The following is a 20,211-nucleotide window of genomic DNA, read 5'->3' on the forward strand; positions in this document are numbered from 1 at the left end:
CTAGAACCAGGGTCTGTGGAACAGGGTCAGCCGCCGCATGCTGTCCCCGCCAGCTTCCCCAGTCACCTGTGTTCCTTCAGGGCTGGACCACTTCCTGTATGGCCTCTCAGATGAGCTGAAGCAAGCGCACAGGGAACAGCTCTTTGCCGTCCACCGTGAAGGTCTCATTGATGTCAGCAACAAGTGAGTACGGCCACGTGGCCTGAAGTGTGAACCTGAGGGCGCCTGATGTGGAAACAGTCCCGACCGACCCCCACCCCCCGCCCCCGCCTGCCTTTTCAGGTACCTCGGTGTCGGGAGGAGCACACACGGGCTGGCTCTGCTGGGACCAGAGAACACAAAGATCGCCAAGGACCCGTCCTGGATCATCAGATGACAAGGAGCTCCGTGCTCAGGACGTGGCTAACATGGCTCACAGGCCCCGGAGAAGTAAGCTGAGCCAAATATCTTCCTCGTTTATCAATCTTAAAATTTTGCCAAAGTTATGTACTTGCCTGTCAAGTCAGCCCCACGCTCTTCTATCTTAAAGAAGGAAGTGCGTGATCATGAAGAAATGGAAATAATCATGTATTAAATGCCAGAGGTGCATAACTGTTGTAAGACTTTCTAATAATGATAGAACATTTATTTAAAATAAAAGGCAAATCTGACCTACCTGTGCTTTAGTTATTTTAAATGTCATTTTGCTAAGTAGTTCTTAAGACCTTTAATAAAAAAATGAACGAGTGAAATGAATGTTTGGGGTTAATAAGCATTAACTTGTTCCCATTTTGTCTTTACTGAAGGGCTCTGCCTCATATGTTGCTAACTTTACGTTTTTCAGACAGAAAGTAAACTCCTTTTATCCTCACGTCCTAAACACAGCCACCGGCAGAGTGCCTACTGCGTTGCTCAGGTGTGCGCGTTCGTGCTCCACACACAGGCGTTAGTGCCACTGCACCCAGCAGGGCTGTCAGCGCCCTTTCCAGCAGGCTCAGATGATCATAAGCATTTTTAAGCAATCAAGTGTTTTTTAGTTAAGGTTTGTACAGTTGGTTAGACACACTGCTCTCACACACCTAGTAGACTACAGTATAGTGTAAACATAACGTTTATATGCAGTGGGAAGCCCATAATTTGTGTGACTCGCTTTATTGGGACACTGGCTCTTTTACGGTGGTCTTCTGTATTTCTCATCATCCGCCTTCTCTACTATGCACGACTCCTTCCCCTACGGCTTGGTGGACAGGCTGGTTCCTCTCACCCCAGACGAGAGCAGAGGCTGGAGAAAAGAGGCAGAAATGCTTTTCGCTCCAGATACTAGGTAACATGCCTCGCCTTCCTCTGTGCACAGCTAGGACTGAGGTTGAGTGTGGAAGCTCACCTTCTTCCCGACGCACGTGTTCGTGTTGTTTTTAAAGGAGCCCCTGTGGCCAGAGTTGGTCACCTCACCTGGGGTCATGGTCTGGGCCTTCTCTGCACACCTGCCAGGTCCCAGGTCTGTGTGTCACAGCATTGCCTTTCCCATTGTGACTGCTTCCGTGCAGCCTACTTCCCTGATCCCTATAAAATACATTACTAGTACCTGCCCACTAAACTGCCTGCAAACCTTCAGTAGCTGCCCCCAGATCCTGAGGTTTAAATGCCTACTGAAAAAAATTAAAGGCACTTAGTTCCATGGTCTGAGTCTTAGCCAAATGTTTAATCCCACTGGAAATGCACATGGTAAAGCAGGAGACAGTATGTGACACAGCAGACAACTCACTGGAGGCTTAGGATCCAACGGGGCCGTGAAGGGTACAGGGCGGTGCTCTGTGATTGGGGATTAATGTCCACAGTACTCACATAAAGTGCTGATAAATAACGTGTTACAAAAATGGGCGGTAAACAGGAAGTCCGACGAATCGCTGGCGGGCGGTGGCGCCTAGATGGCTGCAGGCTCCTCGGGGCCAGTGTGAACGTGCTCCAACTGGCTCGAGTCAGAGACCTCAAAGCTGGCCTTGTACTTGGCCAGGATCTTCATGAGGGGCCGCAGCTTCAGCCACCACTGCTCTTTGGGAATTCGGTGCCTGAGGATGAGAGGCGGCAGGGGTGAGAACAGTGACTATGGTGGTGGCGTGGTGTCCCTCTGTCCTTGACTCTTGTCCCCATTCCTTCTACCTGCAGTAAGGTTTACTTACTCAAAGTCTGTCTCCTCCTTCAGCTCTGCCACAGGTCGGAAAAGGAGGTTTCTTTGGCATATTCCCAGCACGCAGATGGAATCATCGGTTACAAACTTTCTTCCTATAAAGGACAGAAAGTGACCTGAGAACGGCTGCTGGGTCGTGTGGAAAGGTCAGGTGAAATGGCCAGTGAGGCCAGCAAAGTGGCCAGAGAAGGTTTGCTGACGGGAGGGAGCAGAATCCTGTGAGGAGATTGAAGAATTGGGACTTCTCACATCCTCCCTGGGCAGAAGACAGACTCCCAGACCCCTGGGGCTGTGATGAGGTGGGCAGAGAACACCCTGTGAGTCCCCGTCAAGGTTCAGGGAAAGAGGCAGGGATGATGGGGCACCCTCACTCCACATTAGCCCTGACAGGAGCTGTTAGCTCTGCTTGGCAGTGAGACACCTCATGGAGAGTAAGGTGGTACAGACATAGCTCACTAAGTACTGGACTGGGAAGATGGGCTTAAACTGCAGCAAGAGTTCAGGTACACGCTAGTAAGAAAGTATACTCATGAGTGCACATACTGTGAGCAGCTGGGAATTAGTGAGGGGGGCTTCCTTAGATGACCAGTGAAAAGAAGAAAATAAATCCAGATTTATTTTTATAGGATGAAATACAAAAGTAGAAGTTAGTGTAAAAAACATTAGTAGAAAAAAATCAAAGCCAGTTCTTTGAAGACTAAAATTAGGTTGAAACTTTACATCGCTGTGTTTGCATAAGTCAAACACTAGAAATACACTTAAACACACAGACCTGGGAAGATTGGACAAGAAAACGGAGGGGAGGGACATATAGGTACCAGCACAATAACAATCCTGCAGTGATGGGGCCAGAAGGGCTGCCAGCATCAAAAACAAGAGGATGTGATGAAAATCTTCATGTCAAAGTTTTTGAAAATTTAGATGACTTTGAAAAGTTCCTAGAAAACATAACTTACAAAAGGGATGCAAGAAACAAACATGAAAAAAGACCAACAAAAATGAGCAAATAAAAAAGAAACAGAGATGGTTCTATAAACAGTAAAGAAATTGAGCAGGTCAGCTCCCCCTACCCTACAGGGAAAGCGACAGAACCTTTGATGGAGGTGTCTGGAGTTTAACATCCAAAAATCAAAACATCTTCAAATTATTTCTGAGAGGAAACCCCGACTTAGAAAGTTAGGACAAGCCTGACCTAGCACCTGACAGGGACAGGATGAGCAGGAAATGGCCGAAGCAAAAACCCAGACCAGCTGGGGTTGGGGGGTTGTCCCCCAGGAAGGCAAAGTGGGCTTAACGCTAGGAAATCCATTAAGACTTAAATGGCCATCCCATATGATGCAAAAAGTGTATAAGATCCTTTCATGATTGAAAAGTATGTAGTGAACAGAGTATCCAAGAGCAAGCAATAAGTAGCAGAGAGAATGACTTCAGTTAAATGTTACTAAGAATTTGTAGTCCCAAAATATTGAAGGGATTATCTACTCAAAGCTGGACTAATAACAGCTGGAAGGTTTGATCCGTGAACTCTGAAGGAAGCGACACGAGGTTCTGCTGAGGGCGGGGAGGGTGACGTATGGGAGAGGCACACAGTTAGGTGGACGGAGAAAACAGTCTAGATACCTCTGCTCCTTCCTCGCCTGCTCTAAAAAGGAGTCATGAATGAATCAATGAGAAAATCTGAAACTATCTCAGGGGCCAGTCCAAAGTGGTCCAGGTGGCAGAGAAAGAAAACAAGGAGAGGTCACATCTTGGGTCTTGCAGAGGAGCCCCTATGTGAACAGCAGTTTTATTAAGAAGAGTGCCACTGAATGACCTGATGCCTCCCATCTCGAATCAGCAGGAATAAAGCATTTTGTACTAATTACACTGACACCTAATTATAACCTTGAGAGCCATAACTAGCAAGTGCAGAGTCTGGTGAGAGTAAAAGCCTCATGTCGTGCGCAGCCCCAGCACAGGCCACCCCGCCGCTGGGCACCTTTTCCTTGCGCCTCCTTCAGTTTCCGGGTGATCCACTGCATGGCCCGGGCGGAGATTTTGGTTCCAAAGTTTCTGTCGAATGGGGAAGGTGCTCCTCCCTGTGGGTGGTTAGTTATATGTTAATTACACAACCGCACCTTCCCGGCTAATTATTTTAAAAAATGAAGTGGAAATAAAACTACTATTTAACAAAAATTCACATCACATTTGTAAATATGGGCTTTGAGGGTCTGTGTTGTTTTGTTAAATGTTGTTATCTCCTTGTGTATAGCGGGGACCAGACAAAAGCAAGCCCGTGACTGCTGCCCGCGAAGCTGAGCCTGTGAGGCAAGTGCCACAGTGCTCTCCTCACCTTCGGGCCATCATCATTTTAATTATTCTATCAGGATTCCTTAACCTTATTTTGGGATGGGGAGGGGGTTCCCAGTTTCCTTTCACAAAATACACACCTGCCTAGCATTCCATCATTGATTCAGGAAATTCAGGGACCCTCTGAAGTGAGCAATGGGCCCAAAGTTAGAAGTTCCTAGGACACAGGAGGGGTCAGTGGTGATGGGATGAGGGCAGGCGTGCGGTCAGGAGGCGGGGCCTGTGCTACCAACCCACCCCTACTTGTCATCTTACAGAGCGTGCCCCGCGTTCTTTCCACCTCGTTCTGATTCCGTGCAATCTCAAGTATCACTTGTTTGATGCTCCTATTTGAATGCTTATTTTTGCCCAGTATTGAAGGAGATACTTTGAATAAGTTTTCTAATTAATTAGTACCATATGAAAGTTGACCTTTTTCTTAAAATGCCCATCTACCCAAATTTCACAACAGAATTCCTAAAGCTGGTGACATCCGGTATGACTTCTAACTGGAACTGGAACATAGTTCAGATGTTTTTAATCATCTTGGACTTCATTTATGAACGCTCATCATTTCCCCACAATGGCTAAAATAAGGCATCCATCTAAAAGGAAGTCACATGACTAACAGCTTCGCTTTCTGTTTTGCGGGACCCGGGGGCCACTAGTGAGGTTTGGGGTGCCGGCCCTACCTGCTGCATGTGGCCCAGCACGTTCTTCCTGCAGTCGAACACCCCTCTGCCCTCCTCTGAGTAGAGCTGGTAGATGAAGTCGGTGGTGTAGTTCTCATTGCAGCTCTCGTTTCTGAAACGGGAAGCACGGGGCTCAGGGCTGGGGGGCGTCTGCCCTGCGGGCGCTGAGAGAACGTTACGGCCACCTCAGTCCTGATCCTGTGCACGACTGCACACATTTTCTTCTCGTTATAAATGTCAGCGGCGTAGTTTAAATAATTACAAAGCAAAAATGAATTTTTAGATTACCCTCCACTCATTTGAGTACATGCAAGTTTTTCGCACAAGCCCAGCATCTCTGCTGCGTCCTCCCAGCTGGACCCAGGGTGATGGTGGAGAAGCAGGGCCGCCCCATTTTAGATCACGAAGTGGGTGATTTCTGAGAAGCCAGGTCTTAGACGAGAACTGAGATCTGTTACCTGAGCACGAGGCCCCTCTGAATGCTGGTCTTCATCTTCTCTGTCAGGTGCTCCACATTGGACTAGGAAAGAGTGCTCTGTTAGTCACACGGGAAATCTACCAAAGCACCTACTGTGTGCCAGGCACTGTGCGACCCTAACTGCTGAATGTAGCAGCTGCTCTGAGCTGACATTTTGGTGGCAAGGACAACAGAAAATACATCAGGTAGTGACAAGCCCTGTGGTGAAGATTACAAACAAGGTCATGTTATGGGGCATATGTAGGGGGTGGCGCTCAGCTTCCATGGAAAACACTTTCAAAATAGGTTTCCATCCTAGAACCTTAATCCGTATATTCTGTGTCCTTGCCTAAGCTTATAAATTTATTTTATTGCTGCTTACCTATTTTCATGACAACATTTTTTGTCTCGAATTATCTGTCACTTCACTTTATAGAGAATCACATACATACGATTGCCTAGCAAGCATTTCCAGGCCAAGAGAAATTTTTCTAGACTCAAACTTGTGCAGAAATTCCCTAAGGAAAGGACTACTGTATCTTGAGAGAAAAAAATATGCAAGAAATGAGATATTTACATACAAGCAAATCCCATTCATCATTACATTTGTTAGCACCTACTACATGCCGAGAGCGATGACATGGGATGGTGAGGTACTATCGTTAGCCAGGTGTGTGAAGTATAAATGTTTAATTCAATGTTGAAGAGAAATTCATAGGTCAAGATAAAAAACAATCACAGATAAGTAAAAACATCAAGTACCTCTCTACTTGATTTATTCGGTACAGAAATAACAAAATCATAGCTTTTACAAAGTTGTTTTATTTGTGCTTTTGTGTATTTCAGTTGTTTACTGGCTAATGCCTGTCCTGAGCTGGCTGACCTCCAACCCATGCCTGGGCTGAGCCACCAAACTAACTTGTGCTTGCCCCACCAGCCTCCACTGAAAGCTGGGAGCCCTGGGAGACCCTTATCCGTTTAGAATAGCCATCGTGATGTGACCATTTAAAAGCAGCAACGACACCCGAGTGAGCCCTCATATCAGCCCTACTGAGACTGTGGAGTGCTGATGGCATGTCAGTGTGGGTCCCTCGACTCCAGCATCGGTCCTACTCTGGCAGGGTGCTGGGTGAAAAGACTGCCCTGTGTATATATGGGAAATCTCTAATGTGAGCCTAAAACTGCTCTAAAATAAACAAAATCTGTTAATGAGAAAAACAAGGAAGTGAGCTGCAGGGAAGGGCAAGAGGTAAGTCTGGTTCCCATTTTGTTTATAGTGGGCAGTGCCCACCAAGTGCATTAAGCCCACTGCTGTGTCCCACTCAGGGCAGGGCGGGGGGGGTGCCACGTGTTCCCTTGTTGAATCCCACATTCACAGTGGACAGAGCTGCTTGTCCTGGTGGCCGCTGGGCTCCAGGAAGGGGGGTTAAACACTGTGACCTTGCCACACTCGGACCACAGGCACTGGAAGCCTTGGGAGCCCTGTGCTCATCCTGGGAAGCACTGGATGCCCTTGTCAAATGGCTGGTGACCTGCTACAGAAACAGTGACTGCTCAGCGGAGGAAACGGTAATCCTGGGTGGGTGGAAGCTGCCTGACCCATGAGCTCAATCTGTCATCGTGCACAGAATTCTAGCACAGAGTCAGTGCATCTGCACAAAACCTGGATTCGGGGGAGGGTCGCTGGAAGTGCCTATGACCTGGTGTATCGCACCATCTAAACAACAGGGTTGGGGCGTGGCTCAGTGGTTGAGCACCGATCTATGAACCAGGAGGTCATGGTTTGATTTCCGGTCAGGGCACATGCCTAGGTTGTGGGCTTGATACCCAATGTGGGGCGTGCAGGAGGCAGCCGATCAATGATTCTCTCTCATTATTGATGTTTCTATCTCTACCTCTTCCTTCCTCTCTGAAATCAATAAAAAAAATAAATAAATAAAAATAAAACAACAAAAAAGGCAGCACTGAAGGACTTGGAGACAAGCACACCACGTACCTGCAGGTCTCGGATGTCGAAGGGCTCCTCGAAGATGTAGGCGGCGTCGGCCCCGGCCGCCAGGGCCCCCATGTTAGCCAGGTAGCCACAGTAGCCACCCATGGTCTCGATGATGAACACGCGGCGCTTAGTCCCGCTGGCGGACTGCTTGATGCGGTCACACGTCTGGACACAGAGAAGAACGGGTCATTCCAACACGTAGCCGGCCAGTACTGGGACGGGAGCAGCCAAGAGCCCGGTAGGTCCTGAGTGTCTGCTACGTAAGGGCAGAGACGGCTGGCCTCCGTCTTGACCTTAGTCCCTAGGAAGTTCTATTTGGTTTTCTTCTAAAAGGCTCCCAAGCCCGACCGGTGTGGTTCAGTGGTTGAGGTCGACACATGAACTAAAAGGTCACTGGTTCAATTCCCAGTCAGGGCACATGCCCAGATTGCAGGCTTGATCCCCAGTAGGGGACGTGCAGGAGGCAGCCGATCGATGATGTTTCTCTCTCATCAATATTTCTCTCTTTGTCCCTCTCTCTTTAAAAATCAATAAAAAATTAAAATAAATAAATAGAAGGCCCCCCATTACCTTTAGGTTTGATCACCCTCAACCTATGCCAGGGCACCTCTACTGAGGTGAACAGTGGTTCCTAGACAAAGGCCCCACAAATCTTCCAGACACACGGATGGCAGGTCTCCTAAGGAAATGTCAGCCATCACCTCTTCAGGACACAGAGGCACCCACACGCTGCCGCCAGGCTGCTGTCCTCTCTTCTCAACCCACCAAGCCTCTGACCAGTTCTGTCTATGAAACGCTCTGATGTGACCCTTGCCTTCCTCAGCATTGAGTAACATCACCTTCTTCCTCGAGTATTTCAAAGCCTTCCTACCGACCCCCCAGGGCAGCCCACTCCAGTGCTGTCCTGCTCTGAGGCCCTCGCACACACTGCCCGTGGTGGGCTGGATAATGGCCCACAGAGGTACGCAGAGGGTGGGCTGACCAGGGACAGGTCAGGTCACACTGAAGCAAGATGCTGCCTGCAGGCCTCACAAATGAGAAGGGATCACAGGCCAAGCATGCAACAAGCGGCAGCTCTAGGAGCCAGAAGAGCAGAACAGGTTCTCCCAGAGTTCATGGAGGGTGCACGCCTGCCAACACCTTGGCCTCGGCCCAGTGAAATCAGCTCGGTCATCTGGCAGCAAAGGAGCCAGCGCCGGCCCCTTCCTGCCTCGTCAACGTGACCCAGACGTGAGTGTCATTCCCTCAGGAAAACTGCCTGGCCGCCAGGACGAGACAGCTCCCATGCAGGCTCCCCTGACACTCACGCCTTTCTTCACAAAGACCACCTCAGCCCACCTTCCTGCGACCTTCTGTATAATTATTTCACCTGGGTGTCTCCCTCACCGGTCACAGGCTGAGCTCACATGCAGCCATGCCTGGGACACAATTGGGGCTCAATCGATATTTGGCAGTGATTGGAATAAAAGCATCCCACCCATCCATCAGCCAGTGAAGGCTGTGGCACGGACTCCTGGGACTAAACCGTCCTGTATCTCCAGGGAAGTCACAAGGAGGACCGGCTGGGGAGTGGTGGGCCCGAGACCAGGGGTCACGAATCTTTAGGGGCAAGAGGAGGAGGTTTGGACACAAAAGTATATCGATTCGGATATTTTCACGTGAATGCTTTGCGTGACCTGTGAGAGCATTCTGATTTCCACACACGGGGCCAATTGCTGTCACTCTTAACGAGGCTGTCAATTTCTTGGGTGGAACCTCACCTTCCCCTAATAATTAATCACAATAATTAATTATTCCAGATGCAACAGGTGCTTTGTAATCTCTAGGAGCTGCGATGGGAGGAGGACATAGCACCAAGGAGGGCAATTGTTGCCTGACGCCAGCTGGGGATGGACCAGACAGGCCCCTGGAGGCCCGGCAGGGCGGACCCGAGGGTGCTCACACGGTGCTCGCCTGGGCTCTGATACAGCACCCAGCACTTACACTGCCCTGCACAGTCTGTCTCAGAAAAATTCTGGGGGCTGGGATGGAACAGGGCTGCACACATGGGCGGATGCCCAGGTCCCCCCGAGCTGCTGAGTCACAGGGTCCCCCCCCCCCTGCCCCCGGCAGGCCTCCTGAGGCGGAGATCCTTGTCACCAATGCGGAAAACAGGTTACAGCCACTGACTGGCAGAACATGCCCACAAAGCAGCTCCCCTGTGAGGCCAGTAGAAACATGTGCATCTCTGCACCAACCCCACAAAGGTCAGGAGCCCTTGTGGCCCCGGCCGTGAGCCAAGACCCCGCTCTCTGTGAGCCGCAGGTGTCAGCAGTGGCCGCTGGCCGGCACCCTCCGCCGCTGCTCGCAGCTTAGGCACGCCGTTCCTAACTCCTCCCTCTGCATCGCCTTGGTTGTGTCTGAGGGTCCAAATTCCTTTCTTCTAAAAATAGTACAGTATTCCAGCCAGTCTCATTCAGTTACTAAAAGCAGTCCTGACAAGTGAGGGGGTGGCACGTGGTGGGGAGGGGCAGGCTCTGGGTGAGAGGATGAAATCAGGGAGGGCAGATGCCCCTGCCTGGCCCGGACGCCTCACCAGCCCCTCCAGCCCCTGGTGAACCTTGACCCCCTCCAGTGGCTGACAGACAATTCTCCGAGAGAAATCTTTGGGTCTTGTCCCACTGAAGGAAAAACCCCGCATGACAATTCCTATGCCGCTAACGTTGTGCCACACTGGAGTTATAAAAACGCAAGTCGAATGTGAAAGCATAAAGTGGCACTTGGAATGGTGCAAGATAGAAAAGACTCTGTGGATTTGTGGATTTGTCAGTCCTGTCCCGTTAACAGGCTAGGAGGTGGCCTCCCATGACTTGGGCTCCCAGGAGGAGGAGCGTAGGCTGGACTTGGGGTCCAGACCAGGCTGGCCAGGGCCAGGAGGGTTCCCCCCGCAAAGCGCAGGGCAGTGGCGAAGCTGGGTGACATGCAGGGGCAGCCGAGGGCAGAAGTGGGATGGCAGCGGGAGCTGCTGACAGTGCCCGCAGAGGCGTGAAGGGGTACTTGCAGCCACCAGTGGCCAGTGACTGCTCTAAGGGTCTGTCTATGATGGAATGTTACCTGAAAGCAGGAACTGCAAGGCCCATGGGAGCCTCCGGCTTGGGATCGAGGCCATCCCCCTACTGGAGGCTGAGGGCAAACCCACCTCCTGCCACAGCTTTGTGAGAAAATGAGCAAGAAGCTCAGACGTGCCCATCAGTTCAAGAGCAAGAAACTCCGGCGAGTGGGCCTAACACCAGCCCTTCCTGCCCTCTCCCCACATCCCCATTCGGCCTCGGAGGGACTGTGCCATCTGAGCGGGGCCCTGAAACAGAGTCAGGGCTTTCACGAGACGTGACAGTCTGAAGGAGGTGTCGGTGCCACTGCCCGGCGGTCACCGTCACGGCCCCGCTTGGCCGCTTTCCTCTCCCTGTGGGGGAGGACCACGCCCACAGCAGAGGCCTGGTGCCCACTCACCAGCCACGCACGTCTGACAATGACCAGAGCCTGACACTGAGTGGGAACCGGGCGGGTTGGAGCTTAGGAAGGGGCATCATTCCAGGGATGGAACAGGGGTGCCAGAGCCATCTACGGAGACGAAGGTGGGCGCTCCGAGATGGAGAAGCTGGGAAAACCGCCTGTCATTGTCATGGAAAGTGTGACACAACCCCCCACTAATGGAACAAAAGGGAGTGGTAATAAATGTGGCTCGTTCATCTGGAGGGCTGGCCAGGTTTCCTCTCTCAGTTTCCACTGAGTCCATCCCGGCGGCAGTGCTCCGGGGAGGAGGGCCAGCCGGGAAGCAGCCCCAGGGGAACCTTTACCTCCACCAGCGAGTCCAGGGCAGTGTCACAGCCCAGGCTCAGGTCTGTGCCGAGGACATTGTTGCTGATGGTGGCAGGCAGGATGCAAATGGGGATGCAGAACTCCTGGTGGCTGCCCCTTGCCTGCGCGAACGTGACTGAGCTCTGGAAAGCCTGAAGCAGCAGTGAGGCGGTCAGCAGGCATCACCTGCCATGTGCGGGCGGGCGAGCTCCTCGTGTGCGTCAGTGGGGAGAGAAAGCTGCGGCCAGTGCTGTGCGGGCGCAGGGCAACCTGACAGGGCCGGGCACAGGCCTCAGACGGGGACCTCCAGTGCAGGGGGTGTGGGCTACTGGCCTTGGCAGGGTGTTCACTGCCCAGCATGGACGCAAAGACGAGGCAGCAAAGCAGGGCCGAAGCGGCGGTGGGGTTAGTGATGGGCGAACAGCTGGCCTTTCTAGGCATCTCCAAAGGGAGGCAAACCAATTAAGTCCTGGCCAGTCTGGGGACTTCTGCAGGGAGTGGGGCGAGGCCCTGCCCATTAGGACTCTGCAAATGACCCGCATCAGTGAGGTGGCCACCACGTGGCCGTATCCTGTGCCTCTGCTCTGCACAGGGGGAACCGCCCCCGCATGGCCCTTGGAGCCATGGAGGAGCCTGAGCCCCCAAGGAGAAATTGTTTGGCTCTGATGTCGAAAAAGCCAGCTATTCTTGGGGGACATGGCAGAGATTTGGATCACCTGCCTCGAGTGTTAGACAAAGCAGTTCATTAGTACACAGGCCCACTGTCCACCATCCCCACGCCCATGGAGCTCCAACACAGCCAGCGTTTGGTGGAAATTTGTGGGCCAACAGCCCCTTGTGTGGTCTCTATTCACCCGCCTAGTGCGACCAGTGCGCACAGCAGGAACGCCACGTGGGAGGCAGGTGGGGACCCTGCTGTCCCGTGGTTGTCTGAAACGAGTCAGGTTCAAGGGCATCTGTGGCCTGGGAGTGAGAGGGGCTGCAGCGGGTTAGTCCAGGGAGCTGAGAGGGAGGCGAGGGGGTCACTCCTCTGCCTGACAGCTCCTCTGTCACACCCCTCCTCCCTGCCTTGCCTCAGGGTCCGAAGAGAGTCGTGACAATGGCATGAAGTGACTCAGACACTGGCGCTGTCTACTCCGGGAAAAGAGACTGGATGGATTTATAGGGAAACAAGCCTGGTTTCCAACCTCTCCCCTCACAATTCCGGGCTGTCAGCAGGGCTGTGACTGCGGCTGCCTTCGCGGCCTACGTGGCTGCACGGAGCTCAGCACACGGCACTGTGTTGTGGCTGAACGGTGTCTGGCTCTGGGGGTGGACAGCACCCCTTGGAAAGCCCGAAGCCACAGCACGGGGACTCCAAATGCCTGCCCTGGCCCGGACAGACACCCGACGCCTTTCTGACGGGCAAGTGCACTGAGAGCAGGTTCCAGCGACGCACCTGTGAGCTGAGCTAAGTGCTGGCAGAGGGAACGGCTGTGAGGACGATGACGCAATATGCAGAGACGCAATGGCTGATAACCTGAGCCCCTCGTGGGTTTCTCGCCTTGAGCACCTTTGGCATTCTAGGCCTGAATCCAAACCTCCTGAGGATGCAACCTCATTTTGGCTTTAACAAACAGAATGCGGGAAGAAACGGCAGTTTCTACCCACTGTGCCATACCTTGGTCCGTGCAGCCTCAGGGTACCCTGAGCAGGCCCACGAGGGGGTCGTCCTGACTTCCCATCGTCCCAGATCACCAACCAGAACCAGAACCGTGGCACCACCGAGACCATCTGGCTCACCTGGCAAAGGCGGCCTGGCCCGTCACCAAGGCTGGGGGTCGAGCCTACAAGGTCCAGCCTTGGCAGGACCCGCAGAGACGATGGTCAAACCCCGCTCTCCCCCACACCCCAACACCCCCCTACCCCACCACCCCACCACCCCCCACCTCCAGGGTTCTGATTAGGTAACAGTTAGGAAAAGTTAATTCCAGTTGCTTCAACTATAAGCTCAGCATAATCAGATTCAAAATCCAGCAAAGGCAGGGAAAAGAGCACTGCAAGCGAAGGTGGAGTTCACTTGGGGACAGACAGGACCTGCGATTCACAGCTGGGGGTCCGTGAGGAGAGGACTAGTCGGAGCAGGGGAAGCAGCAGGGAGTCACAGGCAGCAGGAGCAGGGCCAGCAAGCGGTCAGGGGTGCGCACGGCGCGGGCCTCCAGCACGGGGACACGGCGACACAGGGCGGGCTTCTTAGTAAAAAGATCGCAGAAAGTTTAGGAAGCTCTCAGAAAAGCAACAGACAAGCAGTAAGCATTACTTACCAGTGGATTTTATTTTAAAAGCATTTCTTTTTATTTACCAGCACTAGAAACAAAACGGATGCCATGGGTTTAACGGGGGGGAAATCTTAGAAAATCATTCACAAGACCTAGGTCTCAGAAGGAAAACTAAACTTCAGAATTTACTGAAAAAAATGTAGGTACTGAATTTAAAAAAAAAAAAAAAAAGCTTTCTATGTTAGATGCTGATCTGCAAACTCACATGGGATTTCCCAAGTGTGACTTGCAAATACAATAATAAGGATACGTTTCTACATTATTGCCATTTAACAAACAAACAAAACAACAAAAAACCCACCTTAAATAGTACCAATATTCTATAGATGTAATTTAACATAGCCAATCTACTATGCGGAGAATGATGCTGATGGGCTCAGGTAAAAGAATAATGAACACCAAAGAGGGGTTCAGGTCGATGGATAAAATTACAAAATATTTTGCTCAGGTTCTGTCCCCACGCAGCCTGCTATTCAGTCGGACCCAGACTCGTCACACCACGGTGACAGAGGCTAGAATTAAACGGCAGCGAAAAAGCCCCACAAAACTAATTTGAACGATCATCCAAATCACGGAGCACTGCAGCCGAGTGCCGGAGCTGCCACGCTCTGTCGCGCGGGGACACGGGCTGGTGCAGCACAGGAAAGACGGGGTAAGGTCTTTGGGAGCTGGATCAGAGAGGGTCAGATTTTAAAAAATACTTTTCTGGAAACAAACAAACGCCCCCAACCCGGCTCGCATCTCTAGTGCACTGGTAGATAAAAATGGGCCAGGCTCCCTCGGTTAGTGCCCTCAGTGAGGGCCCATGGCACTTGCTTTGCTGCCACACAGACTTACGTCAGTGATGGTGTTGAGAGCGGTGTCGGCACCGATGCTGAAATCGGACCCCGGCACGTTGTTGGACACGGTGGCGGGAACCATGACCATGGGGACACAGAACTCCTCGTGCTTCCCCCGGGCGGCTGACAGTTCCAGCAGCCCCAGGTAGGCCTGTAGGACAAGCGTGCACAGTTGGGGGGCGGGCAGAAGTGGGGCACCGATAGGACCACTAGGAAGTCAACGTGGAAACACATGAAGGTCACGACAGGGACAAGCAGTTCTTTAAGCACAAAGGGGCCCAGGGGACCTCGTCATGTAGACGTAAGACCAAGTCTCCCATTGGCAAGTGTCTCGGTAGTTGAGACTCTTGCATTTTCTTGAAAGGAAACCATAAGGTTATCACGGGACTGATCTTGGTTGGATAGAAAAAAAAAAAAATGCCAACCGGCATGGCTCAGTGGTTGAGCATCGACCTATGAACCAGGAGGTCACCGTTCAATTCCAGGTCAGGGCACATGCCTGAGTTGGGGGCTCGACTCCCAGGGTGGGGTGTGCAGGAGGCAGCTGATCAATGATTCTCTCTCATCATTGATGTTTCTATCTCTCTCTCCCTCCCCCTCTCCCTTCCTCTCTGAAATCAATAAAAATGTATTTTTTAAAAAGGAAAAAAATTAAGGCCTACAGTCCAATATGGGATAAAACAAATGAGCTGGCCACATAACCCCCTTCCTCTCTGAATGACCATGGACTGCAGCCTCAGGGGAGAGACTCATTTCTGTCGACCTAGAAGACACCAGAACTCACAGGACAGATGGGTCCACCCAGGACTCAGGGTCGCCTCCCGCTGGGTGAGTCCCACCCCCTGCTTCGCGCTGCCTCACCGTTGTCCAGTGGCAGTTGGGCCTGGGGTGCTATGCCTGCAGTTGGTGGGGAGCTTGGTGCCACCACTGAAGCCTACGGTGTGGAAGAGCCAACCGGGAACGGAGCCGGTGACGTACCTCAAACCCACCGACGATGAGCAGCGCGTTGATGCTGTGGGTGCGCATCTGTGCAGCAATGTCTTCCAAGTACTTCCCGGGGAGGATCCTGAAAATAGTTCCGGAGAGATGAGGCCAGACAGGCTCCCAGGGTGGACCAAGCACCGCCAGCACACTGACGGCCGCCTGCCCCGGCTCCGTGTGGCGCTGGGGCAGCTGCAGTGGGAGGCTGGCTCCCTCCTCCCTGTGGCGGGGGACAGCGCGTGGGGGAACAGCCCACGGCAGGGATGGCCAGGGACAAGTCCCTAAGAAGTGTATTTTCAAAAGAAAACAGGGACAAACTTCCCAGCTGTCCAGTAGCTTCACCTCAACAGAATTATGCAGCCTCATTAGAAAAAATACACCCTAATAACTTGCAAATATTCACAACAAATATCATTTAAAGGGAAACTTCCAGTTTTATACTTTATCCAACCTCATCTCCTTTAAAGACACATCCACTCATATTTGCTCTCCTGTTTCACACACAGCCGCCAAGTCAGACAAGTTATAGACTCTTCCCAAGAGCCCCCCAACACCGGCCCAGCCGTTCTATTTTGCAGCCTGGAGGACACCGTGCCGGTGCTGTTGGTAGACTAATAAGAAGCTGCAGAGCAAACATATCCAGGCCTGGGCAGCCAGGGCACCCAGCAGGCGTGTGTCACGGCAAGGATGCCCCAGCGTCTAAGATAAAGCTCTCGAAGCATCGTCAGGAGGGGTTGCCAGCTCACCCAGAGCTTTGCCAGGACGGCACAGAAAGCAAACGGTGTCTGGTTAAAATGCATATTCTACCACCAGCTATGGTGAGAAATGGAGGCTTACTGATTCAGAAACATGTTGGGACTGGCCTCTAGGGTGGGTGCCACTCAGCTCTGTGCCCAGGCACTAAGCCACTGTCCACCTGCTCTGACCCTGGTCTATACACACAGTCCCTGCAGCTCAGTGAGGACCCTCATCATCATCACCTCCACTGAGGTGGATTCCTGCCCACCACCTGCTTCCTCTCCCAGGGCCCAGGAGAGATTTGGGAGCACACGGTCTCTTCTCCAGGGCAGGTCTCAGCCCCAGCCCTAACCGCTGGGGCCTGCTGGGCAGGGCCAGGATGTGGACCCTTCCCAGCACGGGCCCCAGCTCCTCCTCTAGAATGGGGCCCTTTCTTCCTCCTAAAAGCAGGTCCAAATCAAGGAGGAAAATTACCGTTTTGTCCCAAGAATGGAGCCACCTTGTCCGGTCCAGCCTCCAACATCCGACCAGCCGATTTCTTTGATCTAAGATGCAAACGGAATGAGACGGCTCAAGTGAGAAAGGAAGGGGATTAGAAGTTTTACAAACAGCGCAGAGGTCGGCACCTCTGGCCAGCTGCCTGTCTGTAGGCGCCCATCATGATGCTGAGGGAGTCACACAGCCATCGGCTACGGCAGCCCTCCTACCCACGGGATATCCCCACAGCTTAGTTTTCATCAATAGAATAGAGTGACACTGTAGTTGGCCAAATTCTACCACTGGGAATTAAAGGAAAAATTAACAGTATTGTGTGTTTTTTTTAATTGACATAAATTTTAAAAAAACTTTTTAATGAAAAAATTTAAAAAACCGGAAGGATAGATGATGCCAGCTGGGTGTGTGCACCTCCCTCTGCACACCCATCTCCTGGGCTAGGTCTCTCCTCTCAACAGCAAAGCCCTTTCCTTTCACACCTTCTCTATGCCATTACTTTAAGTACCACCTGTATTCTGGTGTCCCCCAAACATGCATCTTTAGCCTGAGCCTCTTGAAGACCCAGACCATGACCTCTGTCTGCTCACTGGCCACCTCCCAGGGATGCCATGCCCACCAGACACACACTGAACATCTTGGCACCTCAGCGCCTCTTACATTTCCTCGTGTCCATCAGCTGCAACTCAGGCCAGAAACAGGCTCATTCTCGCCTCCTTTTTCACCCCTGTGCATATTTAGGGACCAAATTCTACTGGCTCTGCCTTCAAAATCCACCCAAGACCCTAGAAGATGTCTCATCGACACCACTGTGGCTGGCCTGGACTACGCCCCCCACACTCCTGCCTGGGTTACCTGCGGAAGCCTCCCAACTAGTCTCCTGCTTCCCCCTTCTGCCCCTCACAGTCTGTATGTGCCAGGCCCCTGCTCAAAACCTGTCTCCTCAGAATAAAAGCCAAACTCTTTACAATTCCTACAAAAGGACGTGGCCTGTCTCCTCCCCACCCCACCCCACCCCACTCCACCCTGCTCTCCTGCTGCATCCCACTAGCCCCTCCCACCTCTGAGCCCCTCAGGCCTCTGCACTGTCCTGCCTGCCTGGGACAGCACCTGCTCAGCCCTTCACCTGAGACTGAGACCCCACCCAGCTGCAGACCCGCCCACCCCAGCCCCAGGGCTCACCAGCAGTCAGTCACTTCCTCACCTGCTCCCACCTGCTCTGCACTTACACAGTCTACTTTCACCTCCCTCCCTAAGATGAAAGCTCCATGGAAGCAGTGGCTTTGTCTGCTTTCTTCACAAATTTAATTCCGCAGCATGAGAATTCAGTAAATAGTCGCCAAGTAAATAATCTGAGGGGCGAACTAACCCTGTGGACAGGACGCACCTAGTGGGAGTGTAACCGTGGTCAAGTTACTGTCTCTGTCCAGTTTTCTCACAAGGAAAACGGGGACAATATCTCAGGTTTACTGTGAGACCTGCACCGGTTAGCACACGTCAGTCTCATGGGAGTAGAAAGGCCCTTCCTTAGGATGGGATCCTAGAGCAGAAGTTCTCCTTAAAAAGCAGGCACTGTGCCCTGGCTGCTGTGGCTCAGTTGGTTGAGTGTCATCCTGTGCACCGAAAGGTTGTGGGTTTGACCCCCGGTTAGGACATGTGTGGCAGGCAGCTGACTGATGTTTCTCTCTCACATCAATGTTTCTCTCTCTCTCCCTCTCTCTTCCTCTCTCTCTAAAATCAATAAAATCATATTTAAACACACACACACACACACACAGTTGCTGTGTTCCTGGTGGGGCCTGAGGTCCCCCACTTCCCTATGACTTTCTCATCGAAGACATCCCTCCACTGGACACCTCCTGAGGGACCCACCTGGCCTTTGGCAAAGCCCTCAAAGCCATCATAGACGGCAAACATCTTGTGTCCTTCTGAGATGCCAACCCGCACAGCCGAGCGCACAGCCGCGTTCATCCCGGCAGCCGGTGCGCCCACGTTGATGACGGCCACGTTGAAGCCACTCTGCAAGACAGGGGGCAATGTGGCACCTGTCACAGCTGTGTCACTGACCCATGCACACCTGGGAGGGGGCCCTGCCCAGCACCAGGTGCCAGGAGTGCCTGGCCAAGTGCAGGGAGGCTGCGGCATTGTCCAGGGCAGGGAGGTGGCAGGAGAGCCGCGTCAGCGGGGACCATCAGGAACACTCCTGGGAGCCGACAGGCAGCCATCACCCACCTTGGGGATCTGGGAGTCTGGCATCTTGATGGCGAGCTGCTTGTAGGTGTTGAGGTTGCCCTCAAAGCTCCTAGAAGAGAATGACTCTGTTGGAACAAATTTAGAAGGTGTAGGGAAGTAGGGCGCAGAGAACAGTGGTGCGGGGAGCAGGCAGTCTGCAAATGCTGTCCTGTCCCTCGGGGGCAGGGGCCTAATGGTACCCGGGTCCTGCTGCCCTCGGCGGGACACAGGTATGTGGGACATGCATCGTGTAACTGGGCTAAGGGACAAAGGCGTCCAGTGCTTCTCAGGTTTCTTTGCCAGCACCCTACCCACTTGCCACTTCCTATCTTAATCTCATTACATTCGAATGACCCCCTGCCCAAAATAAACAAAGAAATAAACAATTCCCCCCTAACTATTCACCCAGACCCTCAACCTGCAGAAATGGCGCCTGCTCGCCATCTTCATCCTGCCTTCTCACAGTGGGACGGGACAAGCACAAGCTCGCGGGGCCTTCTGAACAAATAACCACTCTGGCCTTCTGAACAGATAACTCCCCAGGCCTGAGGAAGGGCCAGGCCCACAGCACATGTTCCAGGACAGAGTCTCCCCCAATCACCTTCCTCGGAGCTGCACGGCATCCTTGAATCTCCTCTCATCCATCGCCTTCTGGACGCCCTGGGTCTTTAAAGAGACAAAAGAGGAAGACAGCAGGGTCAGGACTCGGTGCAGCCTCACGCTCAGCTCGGTGCCTCCACCTCGTCCCCCTCACGTCCCGCCTCTGCGGGCCAGCAGCCTGGGGCAGATCCACAGTGGGCCGCAGCTGGCCTGGCACCGCCCGGCTGTGAGGGAGACACCGGGGCCACTAGCTCAGGCACATCATAGAGGAGGATGAGGGGGCAATGCCGGCCACCCCAGGCAGAGGTCCTGAGGTCTTCGGGATTTCGCTCCACGAGAGCAGAGCCAGAAGGAAATGCATCTCTCGCACAAGGTCCTGACAAATTCGCAGGTGGATTCTGGGGAGGAAAAAGTCACAGGACCTGGGAGCTGAGGACCCGGATGGGGTCTCCGCAGGCAAAGGGAAAGGCATGCAGGCGACACACCCAAGTAGGACCTTCAACCCGAGGATCTCGGGTAAGTTATTTATTTGGT

At 52.6% G+C, this 20,211-nt stretch overlaps 2 protein-coding genes across 4 annotated transcripts in view; one reads left to right on the top strand and one right to left on the bottom strand.

Moving 5' to 3' along the window:
- The window catches only part of PITRM1 (pitrilysin metallopeptidase 1), a 40,285-nt gene extending 39,635 nt beyond the window's left edge, over positions 1 to 650 (top strand). For both annotated transcript variants that reach the window (XM_080686355.1, XM_080686356.1), the window contains exons 25-26: positions 81 to 183; positions 283 to 650. In XM_080686355.1, coding sequence (XP_080542481.1) covers positions 81 to 183; positions 283 to 376 — 197 coding nt within the window. In that variant the 3' untranslated portion in view covers positions 377 to 650. The remainder of the gene's footprint in view (positions 1 to 80; positions 184 to 282) is intronic.
- A 1,012-nt stretch (positions 651 to 1,662) lies between these two features.
- PFKP (phosphofructokinase, platelet) overlaps positions 1,663 to 20,211 on the bottom strand; it is a 63,421-nt gene continuing 44,872 nt past the window's right edge. For both annotated transcript variants that reach the window (XM_080686372.1, XM_080686373.1), the window contains 12 exons: positions 19,679 to 19,743; positions 19,078 to 19,147; positions 18,718 to 18,864; positions 16,828 to 16,898; positions 15,613 to 15,700; positions 14,633 to 14,785; positions 7,641 to 7,805; positions 5,646 to 5,707; positions 5,188 to 5,299; positions 4,146 to 4,245; positions 2,160 to 2,262; positions 1,663 to 2,048 (listed from right to left, as the gene is read on the bottom strand). In XM_080686372.1, coding sequence (XP_080542498.1) covers positions 1,904 to 2,048; positions 2,160 to 2,262; positions 4,146 to 4,245; positions 5,188 to 5,299; positions 5,646 to 5,707; positions 7,641 to 7,805; positions 14,633 to 14,785; positions 15,613 to 15,700; positions 16,828 to 16,898; positions 18,718 to 18,864; positions 19,078 to 19,147; positions 19,679 to 19,743 — 1,281 coding nt within the window. In that variant the 3' untranslated portion in view covers positions 1,663 to 1,903. The remainder of the gene's footprint in view (positions 2,049 to 2,159; positions 2,263 to 4,145; positions 4,246 to 5,187; positions 5,300 to 5,645; positions 5,708 to 7,640; positions 7,806 to 14,632; positions 14,786 to 15,612; positions 15,701 to 16,827; positions 16,899 to 18,717; positions 18,865 to 19,077; positions 19,148 to 19,678; positions 19,744 to 20,211) is intronic.

This window comes from Plecotus auritus (genome assembly GCF_963455305.1).
Source record: "Plecotus auritus genome assembly, chromosome: 1".
Classification (NCBI taxonomy): Eukaryota; Metazoa; Chordata; class Mammalia; order Chiroptera; family Vespertilionidae; genus Plecotus; species Plecotus auritus.